Below are 20794 nucleotides of genomic sequence, written 5' to 3'. Positions count from 1 at the left end.
TCCGAGCCGGGTGGCGCCAGGGGCCTCGCGAGGCGCGGGCCGCCCTACTGCTTTCAGAGCCCGCCGGGCCCAGGCGGTAAGGGCCTCCCTTGGAGGGAGTCTCGGGTCCGCCAGCCCCTCCTCATCACCCACCTTAGCTTTCCCGTGGGCGTGGGACCTTAGGCTATATTTCCAATTTTCCTCCCCTAAAGCCAAAGTCATATATATTTAATTCAACAGGCTGTATTGACTTTCACCGATGCTCTGGATTGCAGTAGGCTGCAAATCGGCAGTAAGGGCAGCCTGGAGAACCGAAGGGAAAGCCCCAGGGCCAAGCCGGATGTCACGTGGGCCCTAGTCTTCCCTAGCAGTGGGACCTGGCATGTCCCTTAACCTTTCTGACCCCAAGTCTTCATTTCCTCAACCACATATAGTGGCAACCACGTTGGCCATTTTCAATTTACACTTAGCTTCTCGACACTGATCCATCTTTATCCTTTATCCAAATGACCAAGCACTCCCGCTTCATCCATTCATTAAGCAAATATCTGTCACTGAGAAATGCAGCGCTGAACAAAAGAGCGAGGTCCTTGTCCCCTTGGAGCTTCCATCCACCAGCAGGCAAGGGACAAATAACGAGCGAAATAATCTCTGATGACAAAAAGACTTAGATCATGTGGATGAAAAGGGGGTTCTGTAATTAATACGAAGTCTAGCGATCAAAAGTAACCTCACAGGTGATCTGATCATAAACTAACTGGGCAGGTCACGTGGGTAGTTGGGCCCTAGGCACATAACTTTTTAGTCAAAGGTTTATCTTTTGCCCTAAGCAAGACCTGTTATTCCTTGTGCATCTAGGTTAACACGCCTTAGAAATGCCAGAGTAACCCTCTTTTTCAGACCCTTCAGAGGCCTGACCACCCTCAAGGGAGCATGTGATCCTGTTAACCATCTTGGAACCCAATCCCCACCTTGCTTCCTTCCAGCTTCCTGTAATCTTCTTTACATTCCCTTCTTAATTCCAAATGCATAAAAGAAACTGCAAAACTGTCATTCCAGGAGGCGTCTGTCTCGTTCTGCTGGATCTTGCTTCCAGGTGCATCCTCTGTTTGGCTCAAACTCATAAAAAGTTTCTACGGGTTTGGATGTTCTTACGTCAACGGTCAGATGATCAGAGGTGGTCACATTTGAACGGAAATCCTTAATGACAAGGAACACTCGAGTGTCACAAAGATGGGCAGAGGAGGTGGGGCTTTCTGGGGAGCAGACAGAAAGTGCGAAGCTTCTGTGGGCAATGGGAGCCATGGGGAGCTGAAGGGGTAGCAGGGACCAACACTTTAGGGCCTTGCGGCTCAATTTAAGTTTAGATATTCCAAGAAGGGTTTTGAGCTTGGGAATTATAGAATCTAGTTTACATTTTAAAAATTGCTTCTCTGTTATGTGGAAAATGGACTGTGCAGGGGGCAGGAGCGAAGATGATGGGGGAGGGTTGTGGGGGAAGGGCGGCCGTGAGAGGCGGAAAGACTCTGGAGATGTCACGCAGGTAAAACCCATGGACAGACTGAGATATGGCTGGGGCGGGAGCAGCACACATGAAAGAATGGAGAATCAAGGGTGAAATGGCGGTTTGGGCTTGAACCGCTGAGGGACGCTGAGATGCAGAAGGAAGAGAGAGGAGGAGGCTTGAATGGAAACTCAGGAGTGCAGCTTTGGCTCTGAGTTTGAGATGCCTTTCAGCCACCCGGAGTTGGGGGTGGGGGGGCGCGGTGGGGAGGCTTCGACCTCAGTGGAGAAGCTGAGCTGGGTGGAGTTTGGTGCTGTCTGCCTGGGGAGCTTTGCTGGACATCTTTGTCCAGCTGGCCATGTGTGAATGCCCTCTAGCTGGTCTTTGGGTAACCCCCATTTAAGTAGCCCCTGTCCCGAGGAAAGCAGGCACCCCCCTCCCATGCTGGCATTTCAGAGGAGGGGGCTACACAAAGGGATCAGCATTGATAGATGAAGTTCCCTCACAGGGGTATCTCAGAGACCAGGACCCCAGAAGGGCGCATTCTTATGTTCTTCTCTCCACCGCCCTCCCCCAGGGAGTGTCTGGCCTTGGGATCCTCAAGCAAATCTACCGGATGCAGCAAGGCTTTCTGGAAGCCAAGTGCAACCTCAGGCCGCTTAAGTGAAGCCTTTGTTTAAAGCAAATCTTGATTTATTAAAATTTGGAAACTGGGGGTCGAAAAAGAGAAAATCCAGTCAAAAGCGCTCATTCTACAAATGATGAACTTGGGGACAGAGTGGGGTTGGGGTTCACTCCAAGTCGTCACGGATTGGCAGGGTCCGGCTGAACCCCGAGCTAGTGAGCTCTGATGACTGACTGCCCAACTTAGGCTGCCACCTCAGGGAAGGTGGGTTCCCTGCCGTCCCTGTTACTGCCACACGTCTAAACGTCTAAACGGGGCCAGGCTGGAAGCCGGTAATTTTTTCAAAGAAGCTATTAGGAGAAAACACTCACTAGATCACATTTCACTACAAGTTGAATTGAATTGACAGAGCAGCACTTCTGATAGGGCCCCGGCTGGAGTCCCCCTGGGAGGGCCCTTGCTGTGTCGTCAGCCACTGAGTGGTGACAGCTATGACTCAGCCAGGATAGCTGAGGTGATCCCCTTGGCCAATCCCAGGACCTGCTGCTTTCAGCCCAACTCGGAAGAGAAGAAACAACAAACAACAAACGGATGAGTAAAACTCGCTCCAGCTGGGTGGGAGAGGAAGGAGAGACGCCAGGGCATCTCATGAAACAGACTCAGTTTCATAATCTGGAAAGTGGGGGGGCGGGGGAGGGCAGATGCTCAACCCTCAGATGCTCTTTGAGGATGGAAAAGGCCAACACGTAAATTATATGGCATGATTGCTGACTCAAAAGACTTTGAAATTCTAGAACCCCATGCACTGAGGTGTGGCAATCCCCACAAGGATTTGTTCAGTGCTTAGCCCAGCTCACCCGCTCCAGAACTCAGCAGGCTCCTGGCCCCTGGGAGAGACACCCAGAGAGCGGTGGCATTGCTGAGGATGTGTAAAGCTGAACAATGACAACTCCCCTGCATGTAAAAGCTACGAGAGTGACGTAAGCCTCCCTTTTTCTAGTCAGAAACCTCCCCGCTGTAGCCAATGACAATAACTTTATTATGCTGGGAGCAGAGACAGAAAGGGTGAACTTCCCCCTGAAACACTGTGGGTAGGTGGACAATAGCCAGGTCTCCCAGCAGCTCTGGGGGGCAGCATCAGTGGTTGGCTCTGTAAAAACCCCGGGCAGAAAGGGTACCCAAGAAAGAACAAGGAAGTGCTCCCCAGAGGGCTGCACTTCACCCCGGGCAGGAAGGAAGGGACTCTCCTCAGGACCCAAGGCCCCTGATGAGGTGACTTCAGCAGGGACACTTCCTTGCTGGGTCTCCAAGAATCAGGTGGGAACCGGGGACCAACCCCAGCACCACCTCACTTTTCAGAGGGCAGAGCAGCCAAGAAATCCGAGAAATCCACCGGAGGTGGAGCAGGGCCCCTGGACACCTGTGGGCCAGCCGCCGGAAGCAAGCCGAAGCAAGCCACCGGAGGCAGAGGCGGCTTTGAAAGGACCTGGGTTCCAGGGGAGGGGAAGAGGGACAAGGGGAAACCAGGGGAAACAAACTTCTGCACCTGAAGCCCAGAGGGCCCACCCCCAAATTAGGGTGAGGATCGTAGATTAGGGCTGAGGCACCCACAAAAGAAGGAAGTCACAGAGAGATAAAGGGGACAGGCTGACAGTTGGCCGCAGCTGGATCTCGGTGGCCGCACCACGCCAGTTCACCCCGATATGTTAGACAGTGGTGTGTACCCTCCCTCCCACACGCTGAGCAGAGGCGAAGACTCATCGATTCATAGGACCCACGCACACAGCGCAGCAGTGAAGCGAGGAGCCCCCGCCCTGGCTCAGGGCGGAGAGAGCCGCACCCCTGGGGCCTGCTGCGCAGGGGCAGCCCACACATGCTCGAGGGGCAGCCACCACCCACCCTGTGCTCAGCCACTCACTCTTGCCTTCACTCACCCTCCCCTCCGCCATTTGTTGAGTGTCCACCCTGTGCCAGGCCCTGTGTGCGGCCTCTGCTCGGGGAGCAGACCAGACATGGCCTCTGCCCGCAGGGAGAGTATGGTTGGGATAGTATCCACGGCCAATCACACAAATACATGTAAAAACTGTCACCCTGCCCAGCACCGCAGTGAGCCGAAGGGCTGCATACTTCTACAGGACCCCCGAAGAAGAGGATTTGGCAGAACTCGGCGGCCCGAGCAGACACCGATCTGCGCCAATGTAGGCCAGTCCCAGAAGAGCAGAGGACAGGAGAGGGACCAGCAGGTGCAAGTGGCCTGAGGGGTGCAGGGCTGGAGGAAGGCCCTGGCTGGCCTCTGATGGGGTGAGGCGGGGACACAGCAAGCCCCATGCCTGCCCCACTGGTGGCTCCCAGCCTGTGTCGCCTGTGATCAAGAGGGGCTGGTACACCCTTTCTCCTCTGGCTAAATGGGGAAGATTCCTAATGAGCTAGGCTAGAACAAGAAAGATATTTTTGCCACACTACCTCCTGTCCCCAATTCCTGGTCCACTTCCAGGCCATTGGGACCCAGTCCCTATAAAGCAGCCCACACGACATGGAAGTTATGGCCTTTGGTATAGATTTTACATCGGTGTGTCTGAGCTCAGCTTTACAGCCTCACCCTTCCCAGCTTTTCCCCCATCCTTGCAGCAAGCACCTGCCTTGTCTTTGCCAGTCCCAGGACTGACACACACACCATTTGGTGTGGCACAAGTCTTTGCCAATTAGAATAGATGCCAAGCACAGGACAGCAGGATCCTGCAGGATTACAGAGAGGGTTTGGAGGGGAAGGGAAGAGAAGAGACGAGGTGGCAGGAATGAAACTTTCTAATATTTTCATCCTTGGCAAGGCCGGGTTAGATTCCACCCAAGAAGAATCTACCCAAGAAGAAATATTTGGAATTCAACTGAGAAATGCATCTGCTAAGGGCTGAATGTTTATGTCCCGGCCCCCACGTTGCTGTGCTGAAACCCCAGTTCCCAGCGCGATGGCATGTGGGAAAATGAGACTCGGACGAGGTCACGAAGGTGAAGCCCCACCAGAAACCTGCGCTGACCTCAGTGGGAGAAGCCACCTCCAGAATAAATCAGATTCCCACCAAGACGACACTATACCACCTGTTATGGAGCTGTGAGCCCTGGGCCAGCCCAGGGTACTTAACTTTTCAGCCAATAGAAATTTGCCCTCAGCTGAGATAAAAATCTAAGCAGAAAAGGACTGGATTTGCCAACTTACTATAATATCTGTTCACATGCAAAATTTAAATGCTGCTTGCCAATAGCTATCCACACTGACACCTGCTTATTGCCTGGAGCCTAAATAGAATCTCTTTAATCGTTGACCTAGACACTGGGGTAGGTGGGAGAAAGTGACTCTACACCAAGACTTCAAGTCATGGATCTCATCATCTCTTATCCTTAGATTAAACGAAATCATTCTAGAATGGAACATTCCCATTCACTCTCACATTCTAAAGCAGTGTTTCCCATGAAAACTTGTCACGTATCAGAACCACAGTTAAAACTCTCAATGCCCAGACTACAGTTTGCATCAACTGACCACAGTCCCTGGGGTGAGACCCAGACATCAATCGGTACGTGGCAAAACTCCCCATGATACTCCAGAGTTCTGAGAGTCCACTTCCTTTCATGCTGCGCCCTGGCTCACTGCCATGCCCTCTCCCAAAGCCCACCCCCCAACCCTCCATGCCAAGAGTCAACATATAATTTATACTTCTTCTAATTGTCCATATAAAGGAACCATACAAAGCCAGCTCAAGTAAAGTGAGCGAGTAAGTGAGTGAGTGAGAATAGAGCATGACATCTCGAAAGCAGCCAGAATTCCAGAAGTGGACCTTGAACGACGGCGGCTTTCTCTCTCCCTCTCTCCCTCTCTCCCCTTGGTCGGCTCTGCCTTCTTCCTCCCTCCCATCCTGCCTCCTCTGCTCCTCCCTTGTCAGTCTGGCCACGCCCACACGACTCATCATGTACCACTCCCCTTCCCGTGACCACCCACTTCAACCCCCGACCTCCAAAATTTGGGGAGAGAAATCAAATTGACCCAGGTCATCTTCTCAACCCACGATCCGCAAGTCTTAAGACAGGTTGCTGACGTGCCAGGAATGGTACCTTCGGGTCACTTGCCATCCTTGGTCCCAACTCTGCTCATAGCCTCTTTTGCTGCATCCTGGTGTACCCCAGACGCAGTGCTAATCATGTAGGAGGACAGAGCCGTGAGCCACACATGGAACCTCCCTTCGAGGCCCCCTAAGTCTGTCGAATACCAACGAAATGAGGGTGTTGGAGAAAGGGGAGCAGGGTGCTCCAGGAAGAGCACGGAAGACAGGACGCCTGACCGGGAGGTGCCATGGGGCGTGGCTCCAAGCCTGAACCACTCCGATCCCAGCTTTACCTCCTGCCAGTTGTGTGGCCTAAGGGAAGGGACGTTTGACCTCTCTGACCCTCAGCTTTCTTTTCTAGTCAACTTGGGTGAAAAATATCTGTTTCACAGGGCTGTTTGGAGAAATAAATTAACTAAAGCTCTTAGTGCACAAGACACTCTGGTCCTCTCTGGCCGCTCCTACAGTATGAAAGATGACAATCACTGATAGTATTATTTACTATGGTCACTTAGGAGCCTGATAAGGAACACGGACACGGGCGTCGGGTTTGGGCCTCCAGGATGGGGATGACTGCACAGATGAAGCGGGCGTGGGGGGAGGCGTACCAGGCTGAAGGACCCGCACGCGGACAGGCACGATAACGGTGTGTGTCAGCGCCACGTGGCTCAAGGGTGGGGTCGACTCCCAGGTTGAACGCAAGAATAACTTTGTGCCTTCCCTCTTCCACAGGGCCCACGGGGAAGCCTCGGAAGATGTACCAAATGACTGACGAATCGATTGGCTGAGTTAAGTTAGCACAGGAAGGAACCAACCACCTAGGACAGTTAAAGTCGATCTCTTGGGTTGAAGCACGTGCTCCTTTGCGCTCAGGAGACTTCAATTTCCTTTAACCCAAAGCAGAACGTGCGAACCACACGACGTGCAGATGTGCACCAACGAGAAGCCTCAAAGATGACAGAGCAGCAGGCACCCCCTCCTTCGGTGTCCACGGAACGCTTTCTCAGTAGCCTTCTGGCCCCCTGTCCACCCCTCGGCCCTGTAGTCTCACAAAAGGAACTGTACAGTTGTGACTCGACTGCCCCTCCCTGGCGCTGAACTCCAGCAGGAACCGAGCCTCCCTCCAAGGGGCAGAACTGGCTCCTGTCGTAAAGGTACCAGAAGTTTCATTTTTCCTTTGGGTTCAAAGATGACAGAGCAGCAGGCACCCCCTCCTTCGATGTCCACGGAACACTTTCTCAGTAGCCTTCTTGGCCCCCTGTCCACCCCTCAGCCCTGTAGTCTCGCGAAAGGAACTGTACAGTTGTGACTCGACTGCCCTCCCTGGCGCTGAACTCCAGCAGGAACCAAACCTCCCTCCAAGGGGCAGAACTGGCTCCAGTCGTAAAGGTACCAGAAGTTTCATATTTCCTTTGGGTAAAGGCAATAAGCCAACATGGTTGGCCACCCCACACCCCACGCCCAGGATGAACCGTATGTGACACATGGTGCAGTCGCGTCCTCTTCCTCCAAGGTCTAGTAGCCGTTTACCTCGAGAACACGTATGACCGGGCTCTATCAGCCGGGCTACATAAGGGGATGAGGCATCTTCCCCGTCTCTGCCGTCCGGCTGTGGAGGGCAGGCCATCGAGTATGACAGAAAGACAGGGCAGCCAAGGCCACCCAGATAGATGGCTACTGTGGTGGCCTAGGTACTCAGTTACGGGGTCAGCGACGATCAGGAGCTGATTGCCAAGGAGAGTCGATGAAGGGACAACACATTTACAAATGTGTCCGTTTTTGAGTAGATGAAAATGGATGTCTCCGGCAGTACCACCAGCCACCACCACACAGGCCCAAGGTGGGATGTAGGCAGCACCTCTGGGGGCGTGAGGTCCTGACCCCACGCCCTGTAACGCCCCCCACACCTAAGTCCTTCTTGGAACAAGAAAACTGATTCTTCACGCATTTCTGCAATCAGCCATTAAAGACGAAATCCAGAGAGAAAAAGTGCTTCAGGCACCGTGCTCACCTATTCCCTGGCCAGGGGTCTGTCTACACAAGCTGGCTGTTTTGAGAAGTCTCAGAAGACTACCCGTGCCCGATTCAGAAACAAAACGAGACAAAGAAAAATCCCATTATCTTAAAATCCCAACTTCCAGTAAATACTCGTTTGCTGATTCCTACTGCATGGCTAATCGCTCTCGGTACTAGAAATCCTTCTACTCTATGGAATATACAAAGGGGTGGGAGTAGGGGTTGGGAGGCAAAGGCAAACCTCACCTACTTCACGGAGGTGGCTGTGGGCTTCTGGGGTCCTGGTTTGGGAGTCGAAATTCCTGTCCCTAGTGTCTGTTGTCCTTCTAACGGGGAAGAGACTCTGGAGAATCCTGCCAGGCGCCGACTTAGAGAACTCCCTGAAAATACACTCGGCGTCACATGCTGGTACGTCCATCTAAAGGCACTGCCTTTAATAAAATATTGAGGGGAAATGATTTCTATACATTAGAATTTGACAAAGGTGGACCACGGTTTATCATTCTTAGAAGAAATCCCCGAGGCCATCAGTCACACTTAATAAATGAAGAGAGCTGTAGAGAAGCCTGTGGCAAACCGGTTAACAGAAGGTAGAATCGAAACCCCACAGGTCTTGTTAGAGGGCTCTAGCGTCCCCAAATTTCAGTCACGGATGCCATTCTTCGGTGACTTCCGTGCCTGAGAGGCCGGCACCCCGGGAAGCTGTCGAAACCTGGTCACACCCCACCCTCCCTGCCTGCCGTTTACCTTAGCTGCCGCAGAAAGCCCGTTCTCCCCCATTTACAGGGCATATTGGCAGGACGCACTGAGCTTCCGTGGACTTCATATGGAGATCTCTGCTCTTGGGAACTGTGGTCTCCTGGTCGACTTTCCCCTCCTTCCTAGTTTGCTAGTTGTCAGCAGCCTGGACCACCACTTACTGGCTGTTGCTAGGACAGGCATGGCTGGCCCTCCCCCGCGCCGTGCCCTTCGCTCTCTCGCCTCCCGGTCTTGCCCCTCAGCCCACCTCCTGCCCTACCATTTTCTCTCCCTCGCCACCATCCTCTCATCTGTGCTCTGAGCCGAGAGGCTCCAGGAAACGCTCACTGTTGGGTGGCAGGATTGTGATGCCCCCCGCTGGGGTTATGATGTCAGCACGTGGCGATGCTCAGAGGAGGAGAGAGAGGTAAGAAGAGATGCGGGAGGATGGAGCGAGGCTGCTGCGCGGAGCTGCTGCGCGGCCAGCGCTGGATTCCGAACAGAGATGGAAAACAGCGCGCGGCGTGACCACGACCTCTCGCGAGACCGGGATTTGCCGCCAACAAACTGAAGAAACGTTGCGGGAGGGTATTACCTACTCTATTTTTCACAAGGCATGGCAATTGGGTGTTATCGACTAAGTGTCCTATTAAGAGATTTCTGTAATAGATGTCGTTGCAGAAAAAGCATCGATTCCATGAAACATGTGAGCCCTTTGAAAGGCCCACACCGTAGATGAAAATGACGAATAAGTGCAGGATGCCATTATTGAAGTATGGCCCAATCAGCTAAAACTAGTTTTAAATGGTGTTAAAAGTGGAAAGGTATTAAACTGTCAAAACAGAAGCCTATCGAGGATGACAGCACTCCTATATGAGCATCAGAAGTCTGCTCGGGTGTGACCCGGGGAGCCTGAACTTGTGGCTGACTGTCATGGAACAGCCTATGCCCCACTCGGCCCGGCCTTTACACAGATGCTTAGACTAGAGTGGGAAACTCTTCTCATAAGCGTTTCCTCAGGCAGGGCCAGAATAAATATCAGGGTACAAGGTGGGACTTAGTAACGTCAGTTCACGAACCACGGGGCTGCTCACTCGGAGAAAACTCGGAGTCAGAGCCAGCTCTCCTGGTCTTCGGGACGTACGAAACCTGCTTACTCCATCTTGCACCATCTCCAGGTGCTGCTTTTGAATCGCGATGGAAAAGTCACATATGAAAAAGTTCTTACAAGGAAGACAGTTTTCTCCTTAGTCTCCAGCTCGTGGTACCTTGGATAGACCTGTGGTTACTGCAGAATCCTAAAAAGGATGTTCTAATGGTAAAAGGCTGGGCAGGAGGTCACTAGGACCTACAGGAAGTGCCTGGCATTTGTACATTGCTTTGTTGCACAGCACCTTGCGGTGAATCGGCGCATCTAGCACGTTCAGGTGTCCTGTCTAAGAGAATGCAATACATACGCTACCTACAGATCATTTCGACTAGACACTAGGCTCTCATGCGGTCTCTCCAGATCATGTTAACCACTCTTTACCAAAATTTGGGGACTAAAAAATATTCTCAAATTGTGATTCTCATCTTCAAAATCGATTGCTGTCTAGATGTTCGGCGATGCATTCTCCTGAGACCAGAATGGATGTTGCTGAAGGAGGCATGTTCAGCTGGCCACAGGACACCCTGCCAGCCTCAGTAGAATAAGATCCCAGACCATTATCACGAGTACAGACCAGCATACATCATCCCATCTGCTGCCCCCCAAAACACACACATAGTATGATAACTTTTGATCCTGGGTCCAGGATACCCTGGGCATCTCTAATCATTTCAAAGCATATTGAGACAGTTTCAGAAGAAGGAATGAATGTGAATTCACTTTAATTTAAAAATAGATGACATCCCATGCAATACTTTCTCCTCTCCCCTCTGCCGCCTCAGAGAATGTCTAAGTGAAGGTTTGGGCACCACTAACCTAATTAGAGGAAGTTCTGAGCAGGATACAGCATGCTCAAGACAAAGAATCAGTTGGCAGTTTCTTGGACTTAAATGGGAGGGAGGGATGGAGGCGGGAGGGAGAGATGGGCAGACAAGGATCCATCCTTATCCCAACACTGCTCAGTTTGAAAGCTCTCCTATGACACCCTCCTTTGTAACGGCTAATCCACCGCAGCTCATCAGATGCTCAGCTCAGCAGGGAGTCCCCAGGAAGACTCAGAGATAGTTGGACCAGCAAGAGAGCATCAGAACGAGGGAGCATCACTCTGACAGACAAACTTCCCCCACCCTGTGCTTCTCCAGTATCAAACATCTGACTACATGTCAAGTGCCACTGCTGCCCTGGCTCAGCTCTTCCGGCATGCAGCCTAACTCAAGCCACACGGGACCATGCTTGCCCTGTTCCCTCCACCCCGGGGCCTTTGCACATGTTGCTCCCGCTACATGGAGTCTTCCCCCATCTTAACCTGGCTAATTGCTACTCATGCTTCAACCTTAGTTGAAGCATCACTAACCTCCCCAACTAGGTTAGTTCTCCCTGTTAGACACTCTTACTAGTCTACATATCTTTCGTTCAATGTGTTTATTACAGTAAAGTGTCCCATCTGTGTGCACAATTATTGTAAAACCCCTCCCCAGCAGACTGACTCTGCAGGAAAAACCATTTCTGTTAAAGATCTAGCACAGTGCCTGGCACTCAGTGGGCGCTCAATAAATATTTTTAAATGAACGCTTAATATCATAGCAAGGGCCATAAGGGCTGGTTGCAAATCGATATCCATAGTAATAAAAATAATAAAAACAAACTATAATAAAAATATACTCATTCTAATAAAAAGAAACAAACTAAGTAGGTACTGGCGTTAAACCTGTCGATGTTCTCATCGTGAAAGTGGCAGGAGGGATGTCCCCCAAAACGCACTGATTTATGCAACAAGTCATTTCTGAGTGCTTGCTGTGTGCAAGGTACATGGCGGGTAAATGATTAAGAGACAGATATACAGTGTCCCCAGCAAGGGAAAATGAGGACATGCAATCCAGCACGAGACGCCCAGCGGGTGGGAGAATGAATTGGTAAACAGGACAATTGAGAACTTAGGTTAAAAAGAGACATTCATGCAATGTTTTTATTCACAAATGAGAAAGGGGCCTTGGGATAGCTCAATAAAACCTAGGAATTCACTGAACAGGAAATGGCCATTCTCTATAAGATTCTCATTAAATACGTTATTATACTTGATCGTGCTAGTGCCTGTCACTAATCCAGGGTAGATGAGTGTTGCGGCTCTAATGATTCATGTTAAAAAAAAAAAAAAAAAGGAATTGGCTAGAAGAGACTGCACAGCAGCCTTCTAGATAGGAAGACAGTGAATGTCATCGGACACCTACACAGTGGCTCCGCTAACGACGCTGGACAAAAATGAAACCCCCAGGGCAGACGGTATGCGGAACAGAACAGACAAATATGCACGTACGTTCCCTTCGCTTCCAGATATCTCGTTAAATTTCAAGGAAACTTCAGAGCTTAAAAGCTCAACAATATAGAGAACAGAAGGGGCCCGTTTAGTGGGAAAGATATTTCATTAAATTTGGAAGGTGGAAGCAAAGGGAAGGGTTGACTAAAGAAATAATACAGAGCAGGTGATAAACCAGAATGCCTGCAAAGGGGCTACAGACCGCTTGATGTGAGTACTGGGCGGGGCGTAGAGGTGACAGGCGGGGAGTTGGGAACTGTTTATCCTAAGAAGCAAAAAGAAAGGCAAACGTAACTTCCAGGAAAAACACGCCTCCCCGCAAGGAAAACGCCATATATGAGAAAGGCATGGTCTGAACAACAATAAACTAAAACCAGGTGAGATTTTACAGAAATGGCAGAGTCTAAGAAGAGAGAAGCCTTTTGCATGTGATGCTCTGTGAGAATCGGCTAGATTCTCCTCTATCAGAGTTTAAGGCCACAGGGTAATATGCAAAGGGGACATGTAAATAGACTGGGAGCAGGAAGAGAAAACTGGCTTACATGGTGAGCTGATGTTCTAGAAACCAGGCACACCAAGCGCTTGGATAACATTTTTCAAAAATAAATTTAAATCTAGACAAATTTTCACTTCCTCCCCCTACAAAAAGGGGCTCCCTCTAAGAAGACTAAATTTGAAATCCAGTCCTTCGTCAAATCTGAAAACAAGAAATAGAAGGAATAACCAAAATCCGTTTCAAGGAACGGGGCCAGGACAGCCTAGCATTCTGGAAATGGTTGCTCTTCTTAGAAATGCTGGGTGGCCCAGCGCGAGAGGTGTTCAAGCTGGAGCTGTGCCTTATGAACACAGCAGGAAAGCAGAGGGATCCTCACTTAAGGCAATAAATGGCACCACCGTGTTCTGTCACCTGAGCAAGGCTGGTCAGGTCGCTGGGGTGAACCTTTCATTGCTCAGCTGTCCCTCCAGAATCCAGGGCCTTTTGCCTTTGAGTGAATCCGTGCACGTGCCTGGGGATGGAGGGGCCTCGGTGTGTCGGCGAGCATTTCTTTGGCTTTCTGCATTCCGCAGCCAGCTTCTCCCAACTGAGAGCCAGAGCTGGTACAGAAGCCTTTCCTCAAATATTCCTCAGGTCCGTGAAGAATTAGTCACTGGTTGCTCTGTACTAATGAGCCCACATGTAACTCTATTGTGGCACATGTCACAAAGTGTTGTCACCATGTCACTGTAGAGACTCTATCCCCTCTACTGGTTGGTAAACCCCTGCAGGAAAAGACTGACTACGGCACACTCAGCACTGAATCCTGCTGCCCAGCACATTTGCCAAGTAACCAGGAGAGAGACAGAGGCTGCGGGAGATTCTGACTCTTCTGCCCTGTTGTTTGGGTTTTCTCATCACTAAGCGTTTTGGGAAGTTATAAACCCTGCTCTTAAGGTCAACAGCATAAAAATGACCAAATACCTGGATAGAAGAGATTTTGACTGGAAACCCACCTACACACCCTCACCCAGGTCCCCATGCCATGCGCTCTCCCTGGGTGACTTCCCCCCGACTTGGAGACTTTCAGTGACGCTGCGCTACTGCTGACTCCACAGTTCAGTGCCTCCGGTCCAGCCTTGGCCCCTCCGCTCCAGGCCACACAGCCAACGACCTGCTGGACACCTCCACTTGGTTAGTCCACAGACACCTCAAACTCAACCAGGCCAACAATGAACTCCTGCCTCCTGTCTCCCCGACTACCCTCCAGCAGGCTGCAGACCTGAAATGACACCGCCTACTGAAGGCCCTCCCACGCCACCCCCTCCACCACCTGTCGGGCAAAGTCCAAGGTCCTCGGAAAAGCAGACGCGTCTGCCGGCCGCCAGCACCCTGCTCTCTCCTCCTCCACCGTTTTCGGCCTCCGCTTCTCCCCTCTTCCAGTCACGGCTCCAGCTCCCCGAGGTGCAGTGCGGTTTCTCACCTCCACGCCTGGCTGGCTTCTGCCTCTTCCAAGACCGCACGAGACTCTCTCCTCTTGCAAGCTTTTTTCTGAAATGCGGGGTTATAGACCCCACTTCTCTTCTATGCCGCGCCTCGTGGTAGACAGCGAGCCCTTCGCGTTTAGGACTAATGAACTCCCAGCGCACGCAAGAGGAACGGACGCTCACAGACAGAAGTGAGCCAGCTGGCTCCGTGGCACACGCGCTCTGCGTGGCAGGGCTGTGGCCAGGACTCTGCACTCCTGAGCCAGTTCCCCTGCTTAGATGGCAATGATTTTCCGTCATCTTGCCCTTGAAGCAGAATCTTCCCACTTTGCATCTCTCGTCCATTTCCTCCTGTCTTCTCACTCAATAAGCTCCGTGAAGGGCCCAGGGCAGGGCCGGCAGGGGAGGCCCAGGTGACAGCCATCCCTTGCCAGTCTCTCTTTTTACCACAGCCACCGGGGCAGAGCCTGGGGCTGGAAACCTGACCATGGGCCCAGCCTCAGACCGCCTCCTGTCTGCCAGCCTGCACTCCCACCCGCGGGAGAGGCGCTCACTTACCCAGACTCGCTGCCCCTTCTCTCCTCCTTAGAGGCCGGCTCCCCTCGCCCCAGGCTCAACTGCCACTAACTGCCCTCTGGTCAGCATTCCTGGCCTCTGATTGGGCCCCGGCCCTGCCAATCCCCTCACAGCGGCCCCAGCAGCCTTCATGCAACTGAGGCCTCTGGGTTCACCTCAAGGAAGACTCTCGCTCTGGCCGGGCGCACACTAGGCCTCACGCGTCTCCTGCAAACGCTCTTGGTCCACATGGTTGCAGAGTCCCTCTCTCCAGGCTGTGAGCATTTCGAGAGCCGAGACTAAGCGTTCCTTTTGCTCTATATCCCCATGGCTTCGGACGGGCCACGGAGGGACGCTGAAGCGTTCGGGCTTTCTCATTTCTTCCCTGGACCGTCCCAAAAGCCCTTTCCTGAACCTCTCCAGCCCCAAACTTGTTCCCTCACATCGACTCCCCACAGGCCAGGATCTCAGGTTTGTGATCTGTGGGGTGGAGCAAGTTGGGTGCCGCTGCCGAGCAAGTTGGGTGCCGCTGCCGACGCTGAAAGGGGACTCCCCACAGGCCAGGATCTCAGGTTTGTGATCTATGGGGTGGAGCAAGTTGGGTGCTGCCTCCGACGACGCTGAAAGGATAGCTCAGCGCCCCAGGAGAGAAGAAGGGGCGGGGAAAGCTGGGACCACTTCCCCGCGCTGCGGGGGCTTCAGCGAAACACTCCTCCCAAACCGCAAGGGCTCAGAGAGCCCGATGGCGATGGCGCGAGGCGCTGGATGGAGTGAGCCTGCGGGGTGGGGGTGGTGCTGGCCCTCAGCCTGCGGAACGTGGGGTCTGGCGAGATCCCAAAGGACAGCGTCTGTGGGCAGAGCAGGGAGCAAAACGCTGAGTACGGTCACAGACGCAATCCGAAGGGCCTGGCTACGGCTTGGGGACCAGGCACAGGGCGGGGAGACGGAAGCAGCAGGACAAAGGAAGCAACGGATGCAGGAGCAGAAGGGCCTCGAGCCTGGGGCGGCTGCTCGGTCTCCTATCAGACACGCGATTGTACATGGTGAGCCGACTTTGGCGGGACTACTGAATGAGCCTTTCCTGTTGGCGAGGGAGCCGCCGAATGCTTTTCAATCAGGGGGCGACAGAATCACATCCACGCCCAGGGAAGATGGATCGCAGGGAGAAGGCACTAGAAACGAGCCAAAATGTTCTCAGATCCATCTGGGGCTTATCTAACCTTGGGGAAGGGCCACAGGCCCACTCCGCAGCCTCTGCTGAATGGCGGGGGCCTGGTTTGGACACCGCATCTACCCCGGGCAACAAGCCACAGTTCCTCAGAGAGACTTTTCTGTCATTTTGAAATGTAAACGTACAGTTAGGGCATTCACAGCAGCTTCACTCACATTGATGTTTGAAGACCACACATTTCGAATCCATCCCGGGTCTCTCATTATTGGAATCTGAAAGGCAAAAACATGAGAAATTGATTAACGAACATGTTCCGGATTAGCGGTATTAGCGGTATTGATCGCACAGTCTTGTGAATATACTAAAAACCACTGAATTGTACACTTCACTGTGGCGAACTTTATGGGATGTGAATTATACCTCAGTAAGAGAGGAAATTAAGTTAGAAGGATGTGGCGACTTTTCTTTCAATTAGCGAGAGGTCTCGGTTCCTGGGGGCGCACTGTGAGGTCGTAAATTTCTCTCCGGCCTCCTTCACTCCACCTCGATCAGCTCTGCCTTTTACAGGGATCCCTCCGGCAGAGAAGTGAATTTAAAGGCTATTCCAACAGAGCAGGGCCAGGGGACGAGCGAAGGTGATCGCAGCCAGGGGAGAGAAGGGGTGGCTGCGGGTGCCTCCTGCAGGTGGAATCCGCCCTGGGCCTGGGCATTGCCTGGGATTCGTGGTGTGGGGGTGAAAAGGGAGGTTTTGAGGATGACGTTTTTGGCCTAAGTGACTAGGTAGATGATGGAGTGGAGTCCTTAACTCAACGAGGGAAACTCGAGGGATCAGTTTGGGGAGGATTATTTTAGCATCCTGGTACCACATCTGGAATAAAAAGGTTAGATTTTCCCGTAAGACAGAATCTAGGAAAGACGGAAGATATGGATTAAGCCGTTCTCCCCAAGTCTGGATCCTTGTTGGAAAAATGGGGCCAGGCGACTGGTTTCTTCATCTGTAAATTGCTTAATATGGCAATTAATTCAATCCTGGTTCCAACATAACGATGAGTGTAGGACACTTTCATTTCAGCCCCCGTGGAAGATCACAGCATGCTGCAGAAAAACACGCACGATGAATACAGAGATTCTGGACCATCCAACTCAAATCCCTCTGGGGGCAGAAGCACAGCCACACGCCCGTCAGCATTCACTGGGCACACCCGTCACACTGATTACACACTGGCGAGACGGCCTAGGCAGGCTGGCGGTGGCTTAAATTCACAATGCTCGGATTTGGACCTGATTAAAAGTGAAGTCTTAAATCAAATACGAGGGAGCAGGACCACCCCCTCCAAGAGTTTGGTTTGACTTCAGAGATTAAATGTAAACATGAGAACGCAAAAAATGGTGAACTCGTGTATTTCGACAATAATTTTTCTCAGAGCTAAAAAGAAAATAATCTTATCCCGCCTACAACTATCTGCCGTCAGTCAAAATTCTAACGCAAAATTAGAAGCCCGGCTATTGGACTCTGGGCACCAAGCAGTTAGAAATCGAAGGGGAAGTCGAAAATGAACTTGAGTTTGAACCTCAGTTCTCCCACTGAGAGCTGCATGGCCTCGAAGGGATTTAACATTTCTGAGCCTCGAAGGCCCCACCTCCAAATACCATCGCACTGGAGATCGGAGCTTCGACATGTGAATTTGGGGGGCACACGAACATTTAGTCCACAGCGGTCACATGTGTTAAAATCTGAGTGAAGAATAGAAGGAAAAAAAGTCGAGACAGAAAATCGAATCAAGAATGAGGCCAACGGGAACGTGCATTTCACTGAGTCCTTATTTACAAGGAGTAGAACAGAAAGGTGGCTCTGGCCACCGATGCTTAAAGAAGACCCCGAATAATTATATAATTTGTGATATAACTAGCGTGAAAGCAAGCCAGGTGGTTCAGACAATGCTCACCTGTTCCTGGCACCGAGTCTTCCACTTTGGGTCACCATCCGGGACTAGCGACTCACATTTGTGCAGGGCATGACCGTTTTACACAATATTATCTCTTTTGATTCTTACATTGGCTCTATGAAGTAACTATCTTATTGTTATTCTTCCTTTACAGATGAGAAGACTTGAGGCTTAGAGGGATTTCAGTGACTCTGGTCCGCTCTTGACCCACAGTTCCGTATTTCCAGTCCAGACCTTGCCCCTCAGCTCCCAGGCCACACGTCCAACTACCTACGTGCTGGACACCTCCCCTTGGAGGGTCCACAGTACCTCAAACTCAACCAGGCCAACAGGTTCTAATTTGGGTCCCCCCCAGAGGTTCCCCAGAATAGTATAGAAATGGAAAGAGAATCTGCAGTCAAAGGAATTAGCTCTAAGCCCTGATTGTGATGTTTAATAATGCTTAGTCCTGGGTAGCTCTCTTCATGGCATAGAAATTCCTTTTCTTCAATTACAAAACCCAGTGAATAAAACTTCCTCCATATTCGAAGCTAGGAAGGGCAGGTGGGCGTACCCAGTGTCTCATCTCTCTGACCGGCTCTCTGAGCTCATGGGATTACGCTGGGCCCACTGGATAATCCAGGCTCATCTCCCTATTTCAAGGTCAGTGCTGAGTAATCTTAATGCCATCTGCAACCCTAACTCGTTTTCTCCACGTAATTAACGAGTTCACAGGTTCTGAGGATTAGGACACGGACACCTTTGGGGGCCACTGTTCTTTCTGCCTGGCGCAGCCTCCTAATGCGACTGCCCACGTCCCCTTTTGCCATGTAGCAGTTCATTCTCCAGGCCGCAGCCAAGGTCAGCTTTTTGAAATACAATCTGGTCAGGTCATCTCCATGATTAAAACCGTTCAAGTAAATATAGAAAACGTATTCCGTTTTTTAAGCCCTTCCTCACTTTGGTGAACACACTTGCCACTCACATGGTCGGCCTTTAATCCCTCTGGCCCGGTCACACGAGCCTTTCACAGCCGCCTCTTCAACTTCATCCCGTCACAGGGCCTTTGCACATGATTTTCCCTCTGCCCAAGATGCATTTCGGCTGATTCGATGATACTCATCCCCTAGACCACAGCAAAGGTCTCCTCAGAGACGCCGTCCCTGGCCTCCTCTTCTCGATCACGTCACAGTTGTACCCTCCCTAGCACCTTCATCCCCCCTACATGGCACTTAGCACGGTTTGCAAAGTTACATTCGTTTGTGTAACTATCCGGCTCATGACGGCTTACTCCACAGGGGACAATGTCTGTGGCTCACATCGTTGTATCCCCCACAGGGTCCGGCACGGGGTAGATAGTCAATAAATACTTGTCGAATGGAAGAGCAAAAAGTATGATTTTTGAATATACAAATGAAGACGCTGGAGCTCAGAACATAGAGGGACTTGGCCAAGGCCACACAGCTAGCAGGTGGGGGTGGGTGAGCTGGGATTTGACCCAAGTTTGAGTGGCTTCCAAGCCAGGGCGTCATTCCATCTGCATCAGTCTCCTTGTATGGGGAAAGGGGGGTGGCAGGGGGTGGGGCACTGTGGAAAGCCTAACTTTTATAGTTTTCCCAAGGGGGAGATGAAGGTAGCCTTGGTCCTTGCGTCTACCTGAGCTGTAACTCCCAGGACAGAAATTCTTCCCCATAAGGAAGCATCCCCAGTTCAGGCTCTTCCTCAAGCCTCATATTTCACTTACGGCCACTGGAAGGCAGTCGACAGAGGCGGCACACTTCCCAGCCCTGCTCAAGGTGCCACCACTTCAGGCACGGACGCAGCCCTGTGGTGCACCAAACGGGGCAGGCTCAAGCTTCACATGGGGTAATAGCACTGTGTGCGTGTGTATTAGATTACGGGTGACCTCAATTTTTGCTGCTCCTGTCAGTGACAGGTAGAGTCTAATAGCCTGCCCCTGAAACTTGAGCTAGCTGAAGTGACCTGTGGCTCAATAATATGCAGGACAAGGGACGTTCTTCAGTCCCCGAGGCTAGGTAGTAAGACACCCTCCCGGGTCCCCATCCACCTCTCACGATTCTCTTTAGGTAGATGCCAGCTATAATTAACAGAGGTCTGTCTACCGCGAGACACCTGACTCCTGTCAACAGTCGCAGCTGAGCGGCCTTCCAGCCATCCCCACCCAGCACCAAACATGTGAGGGAAGCCATCGTGGTCCTTCCAGACCAGCCCACCTACCCGTCAGGTGCCACTGAGTCCTCCGAGTAACACGGAAGGAACAGAAGAATCACCCAGCCACGCCCTGCCCGGATCCTCGCCCACGAAATCACGAGACGCAATGAAATAGTTGCTGTGTTAAGGCACGAAATTGCAAAGCTGTTTGCTCCGGAGGAACACACAGCCAGCACGGAGCATGGACGTTTGAGGGAAGGGGGCCCAGGTCGTATTTCTTTGCATGTTTGTGTATGAAATTGCACCTAAGTATCTGCTTCATGATGGAGAGTAATGTGCCTATTTTTTGCAAGGTGTCTATGTGTTATCTGTACAGTCTGTGCTTCTGTGTGTTTTTTAGTTTCTGTGTGTCTGCGTGTGTCTATTTATGGCAAAATGATGAGGCCAACTGTCCTGCGTGAAACCTGGCCCCAGCGTTTACTCGCTTTTCCACGAAAAGAACCCACACAGACCATAAACACACGCACGTGTGCGTGTGTGTCTACACGAGGATAAGGTCTGACTGGTAAACAAGGACAGAGCGTCT

At 51.7% G+C, this 20794-nt stretch overlaps 1 protein-coding gene across 1 annotated transcript in view; it reads right to left on the bottom strand.

Annotated features, from left to right (window-relative positions):
* LPIN1 (lipin 1) overlaps positions 1-20794 on the bottom strand; it is a 94208-nt gene that overhangs the window by 63213 nt on the left and 10201 nt on the right. The window contains exon 2 of the mRNA XM_015588248.2: positions 16327-16383. Coding sequence (XP_015443734.1) covers positions 16327-16374 — 48 coding nt within the window. The 5' untranslated portion in view covers positions 16375-16383. The remainder of the gene's footprint in view (positions 1-16326; positions 16384-20794) is intronic.

This window comes from Pteropus alecto, unplaced genomic scaffold (assembly GCF_000325575.1).
Source record: "Pteropus alecto unplaced genomic scaffold, ASM32557v1 scaffold61, whole genome shotgun sequence".
Taxonomy (NCBI): domain Eukaryota; kingdom Metazoa; phylum Chordata; class Mammalia; order Chiroptera; family Pteropodidae; genus Pteropus; species Pteropus alecto.
This window is presented reverse-complemented; position numbering and strand designations above follow the sequence as displayed.